The 17,589-nt window shown below is 53.4% G+C and overlaps 6 protein-coding genes across 6 annotated transcripts; 3 read left to right on the top strand and 3 right to left on the bottom strand.

Moving 5' to 3' along the window:
• Nucleotides 1-5,592: 5,592 nt before the first annotated feature.
• CGGC5_v005896 (uncharacterized protein) lies at nucleotides 5,593-6,653 on the top strand (the record flags this gene model as incomplete). The annotated part of the gene is made up of 4 exons (XM_066151570.1): nucleotides 5,593-5,990; nucleotides 6,036-6,131; nucleotides 6,187-6,435; nucleotides 6,482-6,653. The coding sequence occupies 4 exons, from the start codon at nucleotides 5,593-5,595 to the stop codon at nucleotides 6,651-6,653; spliced, it is 915 nt and encodes a 304-aa protein (XP_066009161.1).
• A 1,237-nt stretch (nucleotides 6,654-7,890) lies between these two features.
• On the top strand, nucleotides 7,891-8,604 carry CGGC5_v005895 (uncharacterized protein; the record flags this gene model as incomplete). The annotated part of the gene is made up of 4 exons (XM_032027306.2): nucleotides 7,891-7,952; nucleotides 8,000-8,012; nucleotides 8,323-8,429; nucleotides 8,478-8,604. The coding sequence occupies 4 exons, from the start codon at nucleotides 7,891-7,893 to the stop codon at nucleotides 8,602-8,604; spliced, it is 309 nt and encodes a 102-aa protein (XP_031876296.2).
• Nucleotides 8,605-9,037: 433 nt separating this feature from the next.
• Nucleotides 9,038-9,739, top strand: CGGC5_v005894 (Uncharacterized protein; the record flags this gene model as incomplete). The annotated part of the gene is made up of 1 exon (XM_066151569.1): nucleotides 9,038-9,739. One exon carries the CDS (start codon nucleotides 9,038-9,040, stop codon nucleotides 9,737-9,739), a length of 702 nt encoding a protein of 233 aa, XP_066009074.1.
• Nucleotides 9,740-10,008: 269 nt separating this feature from the next.
• On the bottom strand, nucleotides 10,009-10,877 carry CGGC5_v005893 (uncharacterized protein; the record flags this gene model as incomplete). Its single annotated transcript, XM_066151568.1, has 3 exons — nucleotides 10,009-10,200; nucleotides 10,250-10,579; nucleotides 10,629-10,877. The coding sequence occupies 3 exons, from the start codon at nucleotides 10,875-10,877 to the stop codon at nucleotides 10,009-10,011; spliced, it is 771 nt and encodes a 256-aa protein (XP_066009071.1).
• A 296-nt stretch (nucleotides 10,878-11,173) lies between these two features.
• Nucleotides 11,174-14,335, bottom strand: CGGC5_v005892 (putative zinc protease mug138; the record flags this gene model as incomplete). Its single annotated transcript, XM_066151567.1, has 4 exons — nucleotides 11,174-11,445; nucleotides 11,497-13,132; nucleotides 13,189-14,043; nucleotides 14,114-14,335. The coding sequence occupies 4 exons, from the start codon at nucleotides 14,333-14,335 to the stop codon at nucleotides 11,174-11,176; spliced, it is 2,985 nt and encodes a 994-aa protein (XP_066009072.1).
• A 1,700-nt stretch (nucleotides 14,336-16,035) lies between these two features.
• Nucleotides 16,036-16,992, bottom strand: CGGC5_v005891 (uncharacterized protein; the record flags this gene model as incomplete). The annotated part of the gene is made up of 5 exons (XM_066151566.1): nucleotides 16,036-16,061; nucleotides 16,137-16,286; nucleotides 16,357-16,406; nucleotides 16,482-16,643; nucleotides 16,736-16,992. 5 exons carry the CDS (start codon nucleotides 16,990-16,992, stop codon nucleotides 16,036-16,038), a joined length of 645 nt encoding a protein of 214 aa, XP_066009073.1.
• Nucleotides 16,993-17,589: the final 597 nt, after the last annotated feature.

Genomic DNA, 17,589 nt, shown 5'->3' with positions numbered 1-17,589 from the left:
AGTTTGTGGACGACTTGTTGGGCCCACTGAACGATCCACCACTTGCCGGAGTCGCGTCCACCATGTTTGAGCACAGTCCGCCGGTCGGCTGTATGAGACGGCCACTCTGCATTGGATCTAGATTGACGCATGTCGTCTGGGGATAGACGAGAAATCAGCAGGGTGGTTCGCCCGTCCCTTTAAAATATTCAGCATATGGAAGGCAACTGCCTTTCACTGCAATTTACCAGCTGGATTTTGCCGTTCAGACGAGCCAAAATGTGCGACTATACGCTGCGCGAGTTTCGCTGTTCCCACAAGAGATACATTGTGTCCCGTTGGTGCAAGAAATATATCAGGACCCAGGAGCGCTGCCAGCCGTGCGTGACGCACTTTGAGTACCGGGGCGATGAGCTCTGCAGCGAATGCAAGCCGTCAGCGCCGATCCCCTGGGAAAACATGATCAGACGGTGATAGCTTCTTGTCCGTTGACTGAGTCTGACAACTGACAAGAGATGCAGAAACAACACGCCTATAGGACTTTGAACACACTGTCGTGCCTTTATAGTGAGGGGAAGAGCAGATAGCACCTTCTCAATCGAAGCAGCAGCGGTGCGACGTACGCAGGCGGGCAGGTGACGAGACGTGAATCCCGCAAATGCGCACACATGCACGCCAGCCTTGTGGCTTGCAGATCGGTGGCTTTGTCGCATACGATGGATGTAGGTTATGGTTTTGTCCTTTTTGCTGGCGTTGCCTCCTGTTGGTGGTCTTGGTCGCATCAGGCTGAGGGGCAGCGAGTGATGAGCAGGCTGGCATTCAGGGGCCTCGATCAGGGTAGTGGTCTGGCTAAGGTGCTGTGCCACTGCGGTATTTTGTGATTCCCGCGATTTCGTACATATTCTTAGAGGGCGTTTGTCAGGGCTGCAATGCAAGGCATGCAGAGTAAAAAGCTTACTGCTCTGTTCGCAGCAGAACCTTCTGATAATGGAGTCAATCAAACATGAAAAGCCATCTTCCCAAGACGCTTGTTGGTGGGAGCGTAACCGCCCCGGATGAGTGTGCGCTGGCCCTGTGGAGGTCTTCTGGTGGCATCCAGACGCTCGTTCCGCTGCTGTCACCGGCGTTGGCGGGGTCTGCTATGCTTGGAGCCCTTCCATCGGCAACTGCAGCTTTACATCGGCGCAGCACGTCGGCAAAGAGGCGGCCGACCCAAGACCACTGACACCCCCAGCGTATTGTGACCAATGGGTCCCCTTGATCGCCGTCGGCACACCTTCCAGGACGAGGAGTGGCAGCGTTCCGCGAAACCCGGCGCCAGGCTTGGCTGAGGTCGCCCCTCGTGCCGAGTCAGTCTACGAGCAGCTCGCACCTGTCGATGGGAGAGACGCAGGCGCTCTGGAGCGTCCGGAAAGGGGCTCGCGCGGGGCTGCTGGTCATCGACTGGTGGCGACGTGCCTCCTCACGGGCTGGGACCGACGCTGCTGGGACAGCCTGGCGGATGTCTGGGAGGGGTAACTGCAGCGTCAGGGGCAGCTCAAGAGGTGGTCGACGCTTGCAGACTGGCAGTCCGCTGGTCTGGGCAGGCGGACGTTGGCCGATCAGGAACGCGGAGCAGCTAGCCAGTGCCACCAGTCCAGTCATGTTGCTCCAGGGTCATTACAGCCAGGTCCTTGTTCTCTCCATGCTGACTTCTCGCTATGGATCCCCGTGGCACCACAGTAAAGCAGTCATCGGACGTAGTATTGCGAATGGTAGCAATGGCACAGAGACCTGTCGCCTGTACCTCGGAGGCCACAGAGTCCTCAGGGGAGTGTCCGTGTTGCTAATGATCGTGGTGCGGAGCAATCATGGTAACTCTGCTGCCCACATTCAGGGGTAGCAGAACGAAGCCACCGAGAGCCAACCGCCCCAATCGGATTGCGCATCATGGCCAACCGGACGCGTTTCGCCGATGAGTATCAGCCGATTGAGGTTCACTGATTTGATCTCGCAGCTGGGAACGCGGGATAGATGGGCAACACAATTCTTTGCCCCCGAAAACAAGCAATTTGGGGTGGGTACGCTTAAAAGGCCCGTATTAGAATGAGACAGAATCTTCAGGTGAATGTCTGTGTTTAAAAACAAGTATGGTGCGGGGCAAAGTGTCGCATTTTCCCGCGCGGTCTCAGCAGTGAAAGCCATATGCCAGAGTGAGTCCGCTGTTTTCATCACGGGAGAGAACAGGTCCTAAACAGCGGTGGTCGTCCATTTCTGTGTGATTGCGCGCATCATCCCGCCCATAATACTGCTTTGGTGATGTCAAAACCCTTCTGAGAAACGTTGGCCATCCCTGACCAACCTTGATTCTGGAGGCTTTGTGGTAAACAAGAAGCTTCTTTTGTCGATGCAGTAGTGCTGCTGATCACCGAGGTCGAGCTTCTGCTGAGCTACATCACCCAACATAGCGCCCAGGGCAGAGTACCTGCTATCCGCTGAGTGTCTTTGCAGCACGACAAAGAAGCGTTCCACCCCCTCCGGCTCTGCTTCGCTGCTTAAAAGACATCCCGGCATACCTGGCAAAGATAAAAGTTTGTGCTAGTCCTCAGATGTGGTGAGTCGATTCCAACTCTATCAACAGGAACTGCAATGAACACGAGAACAGGATAGGCTCGGAGCACCACACACCAATTAGAGGACCTCCAACGAGGATGTTAGCTTTTATGATACTCCAACCACATTGTATGGCACCTTTAGCGAACACACCATCAACGCGCCAAGCATCAATCATCGTCTCTCAAGACTTGAGCGCTCAAGGGGCCCCGTGATGCCATTAATGGTGACCCAAATGGCTTTGGACGGTACAGCGAGTGATTTGCAATCTCCAAAGAATTTCGTCACATAGACACGACGAATGGCTTCCGATGAGACCAATCAACGATGTTGCCCCTAATGCGCAGACCAGACGTTCTTCTTGGGAATACATGTTTGCTCTCGGGTGGGGAATAGCCTCACAGCATTTGTGCAGCACCCCACAAAGGCTGGGACCTTGACGGTGTGTCTGAGATATTGAGCTTAAGCAAGCTGAATGTGGCCACTAAATCCACTGCATCGCGCATAGGAAAGCACTTTCTCGCATGTTGCAAGGACGTCGGCAAGTCAGCGAGCTGAAGCCATCACAAACGGGACAGGATTTCTCAAGCGGGGTTATTGAGGACTCTGATGGTGGTGCTAACGTGATGACGTGTCATTCAGAGGTTCTACATAAATTCCCTTGGCTAGCCAACGGGATTGCTTGCAGACACTGGATTGCCACAGAGTGCACTAGAGCCGTCAAAAGCGCAGCTGTACTACGAATTCCGGCGCTCGCCAACGTCGTCTATTGCCACTTCAATAGATGTGTAGCTGCGAGCAGGCGGTTCTCATCAAGCCGCTGTGAGGCTCATCTGCATACTGTTCAGTCCCCGGTTGAGCCCTAGTCAGGTTGTTAAGTTAGCAGAACACCCGCCGCGAATTATGCTAAAGCACTCAAAGATGGATTCCGAGCACTGACTTACTTGTAGAAGGCGGGACAACGCATCTCACATCGACGACTTCAGGGTTTGCCCTGTAAGCATGTCAAATGCGTCAAGTGAAGCGTTGCAATCATCATCACATGACGCGAAAAAGCTGCGGGACCTTCTGCATGTGGGACCCAGGGTCAGGGCAAAGCTCAGCATCTCTTGCAAATTCCAGCTCCACCAGTGAGTGATATCGGGCTTGTCCGGTCTATGGGAGGCATATATATAGCTCTCCATAAGACAATCTGACGCAGCGTTACTCGGAAACGTCTGGTATATTCGTCAATTGACGTTTTGAGCGGCATCCTAATCGCTAAAATGGCTAGGATTGATGAGTACCCCAAAAATGTGCTGCTCGACTCGCAGGTTCTTCTGCGCAATGCTAATTTCCAGCCAGGAATCACTCGCAGATGCACTAGACATGTTGCATGCGACTTTCAGACTTATGTCTCTTTTCACCTTCCGATCCGAAGAAGACACTATTCGTATACTGGATTTTCCGACAGACAGCTGCATATGGGCAATTGAAGCAGCTCAGAAAGAAGGGATTTTTGACGCGAGAATCGAGGTCGAAGTTGTAGGATACCGTGACCCCGAATTGCACCCGCCGCTGTAAATGTTGAAATCCAGCGCAAAGGAAATGAGCTGACGCCAGTCCAGAATGGGACTTCCCCCAAACCTTCGTCTTGAGGCGAATCAGCACGATATTTGGGGACGTTTTCAGTACGATTTCATCCACTCGCGAGTAATTGGACGCATGGATGACTGGCCGACATTCGTCACAAATGTGAAAACGCATTTGAGGCCGAGAGGGGAAGTCAAGATGGAAATCATAGGCATGCTCCCACGAAGCGACGATGGCACTTTGAAAGAGCGTTCCCCATTGCTGGACTTATCTCGAATACTATACGGGAGCAAGGAGGCCGCGACAGAATGCGAGGAAGCCAAGCGTTGCCTTGAGGGAGTCGGGCTGCAAGTGTCAGTGGAGAAGCACAGAATTCCCATCGGCACACAGTTAGAAGGCAAAAGTCGCCTTGGCAATTATTTTGCGTTAACAATAGCACGATTTTTGGAGGCAAAGGTGGAGGCTAAACAAAAGGACGGTGTTCTTCTGGACCATCGAATTGTCGACGCAGCCAAAAAAGAGATCGATGATCCCCACATTCATGCCCACTGCGATTGGCAAGTTTTTCCTACCAATCTTGGCGCTTTAGACTGATACCTTCTAGTTTCTTCATCTCTGCAAAATGGCCACCTAAGACATCTCAGGTAAACCAGGGTCGAACTTGGCTTTTGTAGTGCTTTGCGTCTGGTGATGATGTGTCAGGCCTGCCGCTTCTACCTCATCAGAACGTGCGCAGCCAGAGCTTCAGCTTACAAAGACGACAATTAGAACAAGAAAGTCATTTCAGAGCATGTAAAGGTCTCCTGTAATTAGTCTTGCATCTTGTAAATGACAAAAAGAGGTGTTGCTAACGAGTGCTAATCAGAACTTCAGATCAAGCCACAAAGGTCGACCAAAATGATGCCAGCGGCGTATCAATCACGGGGCGGCCTCTTGGGCGTGAGAGAACTACCTCGACAAATTAAGCAGCCATGCTTGTCTGTTAGACGATCTGCTGAGTGGTACACATCAATGCTATCGGGATGATATGGCGACCACTCATATGTCGTTGCCAAACAGCTAGACGCTCCTGTTGCTAGATGTTTCGGCCGAGATAGAACGTTCGTCTACAGTAGGGGTGTTGCAAGCTCCAAACTTGGCCAAGACCGCTGGTGCCAATGCCCTGAATGCGTCAAGAGCTCTTTAACGGACTCTTCTGGGTCCGTCGTCACCGCCCAATGGACCCCTGAAAGCAGCGCGGGCCCAAGCTGGGTGGCCCAGAGCTAGCAGTAGACGAGACCCGCCACCCCTTATTGGCTGCCCGGGGTCGAAATGACGGTCGAGGCCGTGCACACTGCCTGTGGCATTAAAGATGATTGTGTTCCCAACAAGAAAGCCACCACTAATCATCAGACGCAGTCAGTTCCGACATAACACCGTTTCAACGAGAAGCTGCCTTCGGTCAATCACATGGAGCCACTGCATTGTGAAGAGGAGACGTACTTCTCAGCAGCCGATTCCGACGTCGGGAGCGTTGGCAGTGATGATGATGAGGAGACACACATCCCGTCAGGCGACCCTGTCGATACGAGCGTCAGAAATGGAGAGCTGCTTGATGTGCTGAGCCGTCATTTTCGTTATTGGGAATTCTCGCAGGCCAAGAGTGGAAGACTCATCATATGCGACAAATTCGGCAGATTTTCAAACAGCGACTTTGAGGTTTGCGAGGACTCAAAAGAGTGCCCGCATGAACTGGTGCCGACACCACATCACGCCGGCGACTCTTGTCCTACTACAGAAGGGTGCCCGTACGCTCCGAGGCAGACGTGTCAAGACTGCGAGATGAACGTTCAGTTCAAAAATTACAAGTTGGTCAGCCGAATGCTTGCGCTTTCATCTGCTGACAACTACAGGTATGGGGAGGATCTTGGAGTTGAGCCTTTTGAAGATGTTCTCCTTAGCATCGCCGGACCCAAGATTCCACCGAGCCTCTTCACGAAGCTTTCAAGGTGACATTCACGTCGATCAAGTTGCCGAGGAGATTGCTAATGCGAGCTAAACCAGTCTTCTCAAGCCGAAGGCAACGATTGACGTTGCGATCACCAAAGCGAACGTCGACAGGGTGACGAAGCTGATGGAAGAAGTCGGGTTGGAAGCCAAAGTTCTTGGAGAATTATCCATGCCTGTCAGCTCTAGACTGGCGCAGGAGCTTGAAACTGGAGACATCTACGCCCGTGGCGACCTGGCAAGGGAAGATGATGAAGGCATATACGATAAGCTTCTTGCCTGGGCAGCAGGCGGGGAGATATCACTGTATGTCGAATGACATCGATTGATCGTCGGTAGCTAACTGCCGCAGGTGTGTTGTTCGAGGCTGTGTACCGCAGAAGAAAAGATCTGCCAATGCCATCGCAGAAGATTGTCCAGAAGCGAAACGAATCCGTCGGCTAAGAAGGCCGCGAGAACCTCGCACAAACCGAGGCGCCGACCCGGAAGACATGTCGCCGAGATGCGAAGTCGGCAAGATGTAGTACCGTCATCGACCATTGCCGCGTGTCATGCTGAATGACATTTGACCACGGTGGAATTCATAAAGCCTGTTTTTTGCTGTACGTAGACTGAAATACGACTTGATTCTGGGTGTCAGACTTGCGGAACTTTGGTAGCATATCTGTCGTCTCGTCTACATTGTGCGCCCTGCACGTCGCTGAGCAACAACATTTGAGTGTATCCATTTGCAGAGCCAGTCCAGATGACGCATCGCCGCGACTTGCATCGATCGGACGTGTTATCAGACGACTGAATTGGAGGACGGTGCTGACAGCATGGCGGCGTCTCCTGAGGACGATTTGCGGGCGCAGCGGCGAAAGACCAGCGGCCTTGGTGGGTGATCGGCATCGATGCACGGGTGTGGGCAACTCGAGCCTAGCCCAAATCGGGGCAACCCTGTACGCTTGGCGTAGCGGCCGCCATCAGCTGGAGCGAGTGACTTTGGTCGAGGGGCTCGAGTTTTTCTGCAGGGCAACAAATGTAGCTTGTGTGGGGATCCCTGACCGGCCAGACGAAGTGGGTGGGGGAGTGCACCGATTAGCAAACTGTTCTGGTGGGTGGGTGTGGAAGCCCGACGCACAGCATGGTGTGCGTCTAGGCGACCTCAGGAGGGCTTAGGATGGAGGGGTGCGACAGACATGCCCCGTGCTCGCAGCCCTCCGGCACACAACGTGGGGAGCTCATCTCACGTTTTAGCGTCCCACACGCGGCCCGCTTTTGACATGCAGGTGGAGCCCCGTGCCCGGCCAATCGATGGAGCCTCTTTCGACTTCATGTCTTGCGCAGCGACGGCCAGCGCAGCTTCCGGGAGCTTCGCATTCGCCGACCGCCATGGGTATTCTCATGCCAGTGACTGAGCCAATCGCGGACATGCCGTCACGTTTGCTGCTCGGCGCAGGCAGCCTGTTGGGCACTTCACGGCTAGCTGCGGAATGCGGCCATCCACTGTTGGAGTATCTTGGAGGGAGCGACACGTCAAAGATACTTTCTTATTCGTGGGCGAGCGATATGCTATTGAGGACGCCTAATGTCAGCTAGGCAAGACTTCACAGTGCAAGCTGAGTGATAAAGAGAGCGAGTCCTGACAGAAGGAGTGCCGGCTTCCGCAAGTTCACCACGATCACATTTCATACCCTCCACGCCAATCACACCACACGCGAGCGACCGCAGCATCGAAAAGAATCATGGACCGCTACCCCTGCATCAATAGATACAAGCATGGCGTGGACTGCCCCGGCTGGGTCAACGTTCATGGCGCGCGTTGCGAAGATTGCGTCGTCGTATGTGACAGGCCTGACCGAACGCGAACCTTGCTGACCCTGGACAGTATAATCGCTAGGGTGAAAATCAGGGGTTTGGAGTTGATCGACGAGAGGAAGGAAGGGGGACGGGCGCATGTATCTGCAGCACTCTGCTCTCCAGAATTGACCTTGTTCATCCCGAATGTGCAATACTGTGAATGTGACCTGGCCGATGAACGCCAACGTGACTGGCCTGCTTCGCCCCGACCCAAAGTGATGACTGCAGCTGCGGCGGTGAGCGCACACGATTGCTGTCTGCCTACCGTGGTGCCTCGCAGCCTGATGTCGAATGGCGAACCGTCGTGGACGCCTTGCGAGTCGAAGAGACACAAAAGCACGCCGTGCCCAGGTGTTGCGTCTGATCTGCTTGACACTGCCTTCTGCGGACAACCAGAGCAGAGCAGAGTTCTGCGAGTCGACGATATCCACTGCGGATACGAGTTGGAAGCAGGGAAGGTGAGACAGACAACGCTGATGGAGGTCCCGGGAGCTGACATACTCGAGCTCTGAGAAGCGGACCAACGCCAAAGCCGAGGGCACAATTTGCGACGATCACAAAGGCCCAGACACCTCACGAAGCAACGCCATCCACATGCGACCCCCACGACAGTCCCGTCTGTCCATCGGCTGAATCCTCCCCGTCGATAGCGAGAGGGCTCTCCGCAAACTGGTCATCGGCTTCCGGTCGGGAAATGAGGACAGCCCCGCACAGCTGGTGAGCACCACCCTCCACTCTGTCCGCCGTCTCCACACTCCCGCGCAAGCTAGCGCAAGACAGTCAAGCTGTGACAAGGAGCGTGCCGGCGGGCAACAGCGTTACCATTGCTAATTCCCTCCCACGCACCACGAGACGCGTCTTTCCATTCTCGACAGCAGCTGCGTACGGCGTTTCTTTTCGCGAGCAAGGGTATCTGACATGTCACCGCCGGTGTCTCTGGTGGTGGCACATCCACATACTTCAATGCGACTGGCCCCGACTGGCGTCATGAGGCATGATGTTGATGTAGAAGCGTCCTTCGCCAGCTTACCACTCTTTGAGCTACAGCAAACGCTCGCCTTTCGCTATGCCTCGTCCTTCCGGTACTCACCCTGAAGACTCGGACACAGACTATGTCGACGAGAGCGCCATTGACGACGAGGATGACTCTTCCGACTGGGAAGATGCGATCGAAGACAGCAACAAGTCTAGCATTGACGAGAAGACGTTCTTCCAGCGCGTCGACTCCAAACCTAACCTGAACTCGAGCCGCTCTCTCATTACCCTCATGATCAATCAGCAGAGAGACCGCGACCGGGCTGGCAATCACCGCTCTCAGTCTACGCCTTGGACTCGCACCAGTCACCCAGCCCCGCCTACCTTGGCCGTCTCTCCCAACGACTCCGACGATGCTCCTTTGATGATGAAGCGTGGTAACCGCTCATCGTCTTTGGAGCCCACCACCGAGGTGCCCCGGTCCGCTGCTCAGCCTATCCCCGCGACTGCCAGCCACATACATCTGCCGGCCGCCCTCTCCCCCCGAACCAACCGACGCAACATGCTCGCGACTGAGCTTTCCGAGTCTCTCCGACGGAACCTGCTCTGGGAGCGTCAGCAAAAGTCCTCTACCGCCAATGCAGTTCTCAAGCGCCGCCATACCCCCCACGAAGTCGCCAACCTGAAGCAGTACCCCGAGAAGGCGTACTTCAACAAGAACGAGGACTTTATAAACACCCCCCAGTACTCCTACGTGTACGATTCCGATGGTTATCATTCGAGGTGCTGGTGAAATAGCTGGCCATGAAATGCTCGGATCATTATTTTACTCACGGAGTCGTTTGGGACCGCAGAGGTCTAACGCAGGCGCGCTGTGGAGTGCGGATCGGTCTAAGACAGTGATGGATTCATGATGATACGATAAGAAAATACGGTAATATTTGTACATACAAGAAGTAAATGTCGCACCTGTGTTGTGAAATATGTGACGTTGTGTTCGCAATCGCCAGAGCCGAGGACTCTATTACAGTGTACGACGTGCCTGCTCCATCGTGTCTTCCGCTAGACCGCACCCTTTTCAGGTCCCGCAACACCATCCCAACATCCGGATTCAGCTTCCATGCTCAGCTCCTTATTGAAAACTACACCATGTTCTTCCATATAGACTCGACCCCTGTTGCTATGCCAGAACACACCGTAGACTCGGCAGCATGCGAGGAAGGCGTTTGCCGGTAGAGTGAGCCAAAAGATGGCCTTCACAACACAAATTCAGCAAAGGCTTCTATTGTTAGGGGAGACGTACCAGATACGAGGATACGACGTCCTCGAAAAGAGCAGCGAGGGGCGCCAGGACAAAGAGTCCGTGGCATGCCAGCAGCGCGTAGCTGATGACGAGGAACTGAGCGCCATTGTCCCGAGGCGACATCAACGCCGCGCGGAGAGGGCTTCTGAAAGACCATGCCGACCAGATGCCATTACCAGAAAGAACAAGTATCAAGGGCTGCAGAAGGAACGATGACCTGTAGCTTCTGGCGATTGCGGACGTCACAACAAAAGTGACCCCGCAAGTGAGATTGGCGGCGAAAAAGAGTCTCGTCTCAGGCGTACGCCGTCTGTGGCCCTGAAGCATCAACTGCATAATCTCGTCAGACTCGATGCGCTTGAATGTGAAAAGACTCTACCTGTGTTGCGTTTAGGCATGCGGCTTGGGCGAGGAGGGGGATGGTCCACTGCCTCCCGTGCGTAAACCACTGAATGAAGAGCACGTAGAAGACCGCAGTACCGATGGCATGAGCAAGAAGAAATGAGCTGCATGCAAGAGAACGGGGACATCGACAGAGGCGACGACATGCGACACTGGCTGTGACGAGGGCGACGAGTGAGGTGACAGAGCCAACAGCCACAGTGGCCGCGGGATAAGTGCTATTCATGGCGAAAAGAAAGGCGAGATGACGAGGGATGATTTGACTGAGCTTGGGCGCTGGCCGTCTTCAATTAGATGCTATGACATGGCAAAGAAATATTCCCGGCCGTAGTCGTAGACTTAAAGAGTCGAGATAAAGAAAATGGCCATAGTCAGTTCACTTTTTCCGCTTGCGGAGGGTAGATTGGCTTGTCTGAAGAACCTGAATTTTCAACGAATCACCGACTAGGAACCGCATAATTACTGGTTCGTGCTACTCAATGGTAGATGCTTTTCTATGAAAGTTGTGCACACCGCGCTTCTTCAGTCCATGAACTCTTCCAGATCCCCTACGGGAGTTTGAATCATGGGATTTAGACCACCTCGAAATTCATGGACATTTGTGATGGGAACTACCTTGCTGCTGGTTTCCGGAATCTTATCCGACTCGGCATCTCCGATGGAACCGTCTGCCTGAGCATGAAGGTGGACCGACAGCTTTGCTCGTCCTGGAGAGCCTGGCTTGATGTGACGGTAGTAAAACTCAATCATCTCCTTTTTGGTGATTGTTTCAACGATCGCAGCATCTTTAGCAGCTACACACAAATTAGCACGTCGTTCAAGTTTGGACATATTTGTCAACTTACACCAGTCAAAGTCGTAAAGCTCTCCCCAGATTTGGCCCCAACGCCAGTCACTCTCCTCTTTCAGATTCAAGGGCTTTTCTAGGCGCTCCGCAATCAAGCTTTGTTTGTGGTCCTCGAAAATGGACTCGACCATGAGTTCTAAGGTTTTTGAGAACGAGTTCAAGAATTCTTCAATTCTCCACTCGAGATATTCGGGATTCTTCCCACTCTGGATGATGAAACTAAAGCCGCAGGTGGTCGAGAAGCTTTGAGCCTTACTGAAGACGACATAGCCCAACTGCTCCTTGGTTCGGAGTTGGTTGAATGCTGGCTCCTGGATAATTTGGCCAAGGAGTCTTGTCTTTACCCGCGTCATGCGGTCGCTATTATCGCCAACGTATAGCCACACCTCAATACAGTGATTGACGTTTGCTGGGTCCTTCAAAGTCTTCTTGTAGACATGATTTGATCCAGCAGGAAGAGTCAGGGATCGAACGACGGGCCACTGGGAGCGTGGCAATTCACGGGGCTTCAGCGTTGTCTTAATCACGTCAGTCTGCTTGAGGGCGTCCTCTTTGCACAGGTGGCCAAGCACGTAGCTTTCAATGTGCAGCTGTGAAAGCGTCTGCTTCTTGAACTGGCGGACGTCGTCAGCAGTGATGTTAGGTAGCTCAGCCAAATACTCCTCAACAACGTAGTGACGCTCAGAGTTGAGCCAAGCCGTGTAGTCTGAAACCTGGTGGTAGGGCTGTCGAAGTTCCGAGTTATTGTATTCTCGCCTCAGGTCATTTTTGATGATGTCGAACCTCTGATCCTTAATCTCGATGTCGCACATTATGCCGAGAACCTGCTCCAAGAGGTCCGTCAACTTATCATCGTATCCACTGAGGCTGAGGCGCAAGCCACGGGCATCAAGGCTAACGCTATACTGCAGGCCTGCAAGCTTCGCACAGTACGAGTGGGTATCCAACGCGTCTTCGACAAGCTCTGTAAACAACCTAGTCTTGACGGCACTCTTAGCAGTCGAGAAAATCTTGGGGTTCCGGCAGCTGATGACGAGGTTCGCCTTGGGCACCCAGAAGGTGTCATCTTTCTTGAACCACGTTCGAGTGGTGCTGTCATTCCAGACGATACGCGGCGCCACGGCCGGCTCCTTGACTTCCTCCTTCTTAACCTCGAGGTTTTCGGGGATGAAGATGTTTTTGTCGGGGAGTTGAAGCTCCACAAGTCTGTCGGGAGCTGAGCCCGAAGCAGCCTTTTCAATGTCCGCCATGAATTCGTCAGGAATCTTCTCTTCGCTGTACTCAGCTTCGGACCACTTCTCCTTCTGATCCCAGTCGCCAGGAAATTTCTGCGAAACGATGGTCAAGCGGAAGTTACCAGGTCCCAGGCAAGCTAAACCTTTTTTTATTAGCTCAGAATCGAACTTGCGCAGTCGGCTGTGTCCACTGAGGAGCCACTCGCGCGGCACAGGCTTCTGCATGAAGGCACTGGTATTCCTGGTGAAGCGGAATTCTGGCGCCTTTTGCTTCAACATGAAGTTAATATCGTCCATGATCTTGATCTCATCAAAGATCCATTCTTGGGGCGTCGACTCTCGGAGAAGAGAGACGTATTGGAAGAAGATCTTGACGATCTCCTTGTAGTTCTCGAGACCCTAGGGGGTACGTCAGCATGTAAGATCATCGTAAAGTTGACAAAATTCAGGCTTACCTCGTCGGTCAGGGCCATAGCACATTTAAAGATGCCGGGAGTGCCCGGACAGACGGGGTATGCGCCGGCACTCAGACCGGTGGCCCAACCCTTCTCCTTGACGTAGGCCATAATACTTCCAGGTCCCTCATGGCCGATCAGGTGACTGATGTATCGGCTGGGCTGCGACTCGAACATGTTCTCCTCGTCGAGGAACGGGAAAACAAGATGCAGTACTAGCAGGTCCATCACCGGCTTGACGAACACCTGGACACCGAGCTCGCTCTCGCGAAAGGGCATTTCAGTCTCCCAGCGGTTCTGCACTAGATTCTTGTTGGTAATTCCAGCGAATAACTCTGCGACCCAGTCCTCTAGAACATCCAAAGGCTCCCGCCCCAGAACCACCAACTTCATCCTGTTCGCTGAGTAGTGCTTCTCGTGGAACTCCATGAACTTGGACCGAACATTGACGCCATTGGCCTCTGGCTGGACCTTGAGAACCTCGAAGTTGCCGGTCGAAAAGCGGCTGAAGGGGTGCTTTGGGTTGGACAGGCTCTTCTCGAGCTGATAGAGTCGCCACGCGTCGTCCTGTAGGTTCTTCTTATTCTCAGAGTCGACGGCGTGCAACTCTCGGTTCAGGGTCGATTCGAGGAAGAGAGGTTCAATGAAGAACTGGGCGAAGCGGTCGAGTGCACCATACAAGGGGGAAGGGTTCGAGGCCGAGGGCTCCATTCCGTTGGCAGGCTTTGCAGAAACATCGAAAACGTAGCAGGTGGAAGTGCCTACCGTGAATGCGTTTGAGTCGCCGGAGTGTAGGGCGAGGTACTGGGAGTAGTCGTTCTCTGCAGGGTATTTCTTGGTGCCCATGAACGAAACCTGCGCGAACAATTGTCAGCCAAGGGACGCGACTACGAGGGATATTATTTTCGCGCGTGGAGAAAAGTACATGTTCCACGGCATGTGCCATGCCAGGCATATCGTATTCGTCGCTGAAGTTTCCGACATTGACGTCGAGGGCGGCGCTGGCCTTGTCCGTCTCTGGATCGTGAACCAACAGTGCCTCGAGCTTGTTGGACAAACGAATGACACGGTAGGTTCTTTTGTCGTTCAGAGGCTTTTCGAGGTTTTCCGTGACCCGTTCCACAGGTGCCGGCTTGGGCGCTGTCATGGTGGGCATGAAGAGTCACGATGTGAGACGTGTTGGGAGACGTTGGTGTGTCAAGCTAGGATTGAGAACCAAGGGGCAGTGGAAGCTCTGCTCGTGTTTTCTGCAACTTACTGCTTTTCAAGAGGGAGTGGTCATTGTACAGCGTTTACCTGTTTCGCTGTGTTGGGTTCTCTCAGGTCGTGGTGCGGGGCCCAGAAGATGCGTATGACCAATGAAGCTTCTTAGGCAGTAGGTTCGCTCATGAGAACGGTTCCCAGCCATGGTTGCTCGCGCTAAGTATGCGGCGTCCGCTTGGCGAAAGCATCAAGCGATGCACCGCTGTCTATACCTGTCTGTCTGAACCGCAGCACATGTGGACGCAGGATTCATCACAGTTGGCCGTCGCATCTCACCGGCATATTGGTACGGATAGTTTGTCGCCGTATTTGGGAGCGCGAGGTTCTAGACGAGGCGGCCGCTCAGACAGGGCTCGTCCATGAGTGCCATCGGTTCAGGGCCTGCGCGTGGTCCGTTAAGAGCGTGGAGGGGTCCTGAGCATGGCCAGCCCCTACGAGGAGCGATTTTCAAGTACCTGAATGATCTCGTGGCGGGGTACAACGTACTGCTAGCCCTCGCAGCTCCTTGACAGGGTACTGGGGTGGACGGTGCTCGTTTCTAGATTGGCCGGAAGGGGGTGTGTTTGTAGTTACCCATGGATTGTCAACGCCCTGCCCCCTTACGGGGGTGGTGTCCAGCTCGCGCCACAGCTGTCCATCTGCTCCACGGATCAGCCGTCTCCCCCTGCCACCGGCCTGGTCCATGTGTTGACTGACGAACGACGATCAATATTATTCGGATACGCGGCTGCTTCGGTGCAGCAATCCATTCAAGCAAGATTTGAGGTCACTCCCTGGCTTTCTATCTGCTGTACCCATCCTTGTCTCACCTACTCTATCTCGAACACACAGTCTTCGGGTTTGCTTTCTTGTCGCCGTTTCCGAGAGCGCCACTCACCCGTTACTGGCAGTCGATTTTATTGGGTACGGGCCCGGGAGGCGACATGCTCGATTGATCACACCACTGGAAGTGGACAGTGGATAGCATCCGCTCTGACACCTACGGCGATGACTTCTCGATTCAGTGGTCACATGTCAAATTGCCTCTAACTAAGCACTCTGACTAACCCCCGTCCGCTTCACCAAGAGAGCCCTGGTGAGGCGTTGACAAGTAGAACTGCACCGACGTAAACGAAGCCTCAGAGTCGGTTTGTATTGATGGTAATGCGATAGACGTAGTTGATAGCGGTTGGGGGCGTGGACCCTACCACATACAAACGGGACCGTAGTAGCTTGCCCTATGCAGGCGAGTGATAGCACTTGCAGGTCTCTCCCAATCTGGTCAAACCGCCGACTGCATATACGCACAATGGCCCCGAGAAACCCTTCATCTCTTTCGAAGTTTGTCTTTGGGACCATGCTCAGCGTGTATACTCTGTGTACCTGCCTTAGAAAAGCGCGTATCAACCGGCTAGCCTCCGACTAGCCTCAGGCATCAAATCCTGACGACTCCGACTGCCTATCTTTTCGGGAGAGAATAACGTGCATACTAAGAAAGAGGGGGATCCCAGGTCCTTGTGGGTCTTGGAAAGCTGTATTTAGAACGTGCCTGGCATTAATAACCATGATCCGAACTCCATTTGAAACCTTTCCGAGATAACTGCTTCACCATCCAAAGCCCTTCAGTAAGCCTCAATCGAAACAAAAACGTCAGTACCTAACATCCCAAACCCCAACCATCTGACACGCCGGCTGACTGAACGCACCAAACTCTAAAGCATGTGCAAGTACAAAGCCATAATTTGTCCAAGATGCCCTGACGAAGAGAACGACCAACGAGAACGGGAGACGGTAGAGGAGTGTGATGATACGATTCATGATGCCAACGAAGAGAACACCGAGGAAGTTGAAGAGGACTGTGGTTGTCATGGTACTCCCGAGTTGACCGACGGGTCTACATGGACGGGGGAATCCAGCGACTAGGACATGTGCTGCGGAAGATAACCTCCACCCTCAACTCGGACGATTTTGAGTGTCTACAGAGCCCGCGTAGTTAGAGACTAGAGGCCGATTTCTGGCAAGGGGATTGTGGCATGGAAATTGATCGTTACCTTTTCGAGCGGCTATTTCGTCCTGTCGTTGCCTCCTTGTCGCCTCGTGATCGCGGAAATCCTTCTGTAGAACTGCCCAGGCCGAACCTGTGCGGGCATCTTCGCTGAAAGGAGGCTGTTTCCATCCATTTCGATTGTAGAGGCACCTGACCTCGAAATTGACTTTCCGAGTCATCAGCTTATCCGCGGGGTGTGTGCGTTTGTGGCCTCTTCGACCCATCGCAACAAGGAGAACTGGAAGATCTTGGCCGTACAAATGCGCAGTCTTGAAGTCATACCCGTCATGGAACAAGTCAAAGAGAATCAATGTTTCTCGACTCGTGATCTTGCTGATGATCAGCCTCACGTCGGGCTGTTCGTTCTTTGTTTCCGAAGGCACCCAACCCTGACCCTTCAGACTCTCCAACACAGTATCGATAGTTTCTGTGGGGTTTTCCCATGCAATTTCTCTGTAATTGCTTGATCGCTTGATGCTGACGACAACTCGTCTTCCAATCCTTTCGACTGTCATGTTGATGGTGGATGTGCGAGATGATGTTGGATATGGACATCTTTGTTCCCCGCTTTCTTCCCCGCTTTGTTGAGCCTAGCCACCTTACGTAATATCCTGCGATGGGCGTAGCCACCTGGCCCCCACTCCTGTGGCCTGCTAGCGAGTGGCAGAATCTGCCTTACAGCCCTCTCCAGCACCCGACGCCTGTAAGTAGTTCTCTAGATCATACACATCATGTTCCCGTCAGTCCAATCTCTCTCTTGTGTGATCATTAGCAGCCGATTTGTGTTCCAATGGTAGCAGAGGGGTTTGCCATAACGATTGAGCTTCTCGTCTCGGACAGGAAATCTTGCGGCAGTGGGGGAACATTCCAAACATATCCGTCCAGGATCTCTGACCCCGACGCTCGACTTGCCTCCTGGAGTTGGGACTCCGTGCGATATAGCGATAGAAGACTGAACCCGTCCAATTTCGACAGGTACACGTATTGGGAGGATGTTTTCTTTGTCCTAGTAGCTACAGCGTCGCTCTGTGCATTATAGCGAGAAGACCTATGACATGGGGTAAGTCATCAATCAGGTCGTCAGGCGTAATCACTTTACTGTTTCGTTACCC

The sequence above is a fragment of the Colletotrichum fructicola genome (genome assembly GCF_000319635.2).
Source record: "Colletotrichum fructicola Nara gc5 chromosome Unknown KSG_Nara_v1_contig03, whole genome shotgun sequence".
Classification (NCBI taxonomy): domain Eukaryota; kingdom Fungi; phylum Ascomycota; class Sordariomycetes; order Glomerellales; family Glomerellaceae; genus Colletotrichum; species Colletotrichum fructicola.
This window is presented reverse-complemented; position numbering and strand designations above follow the sequence as displayed.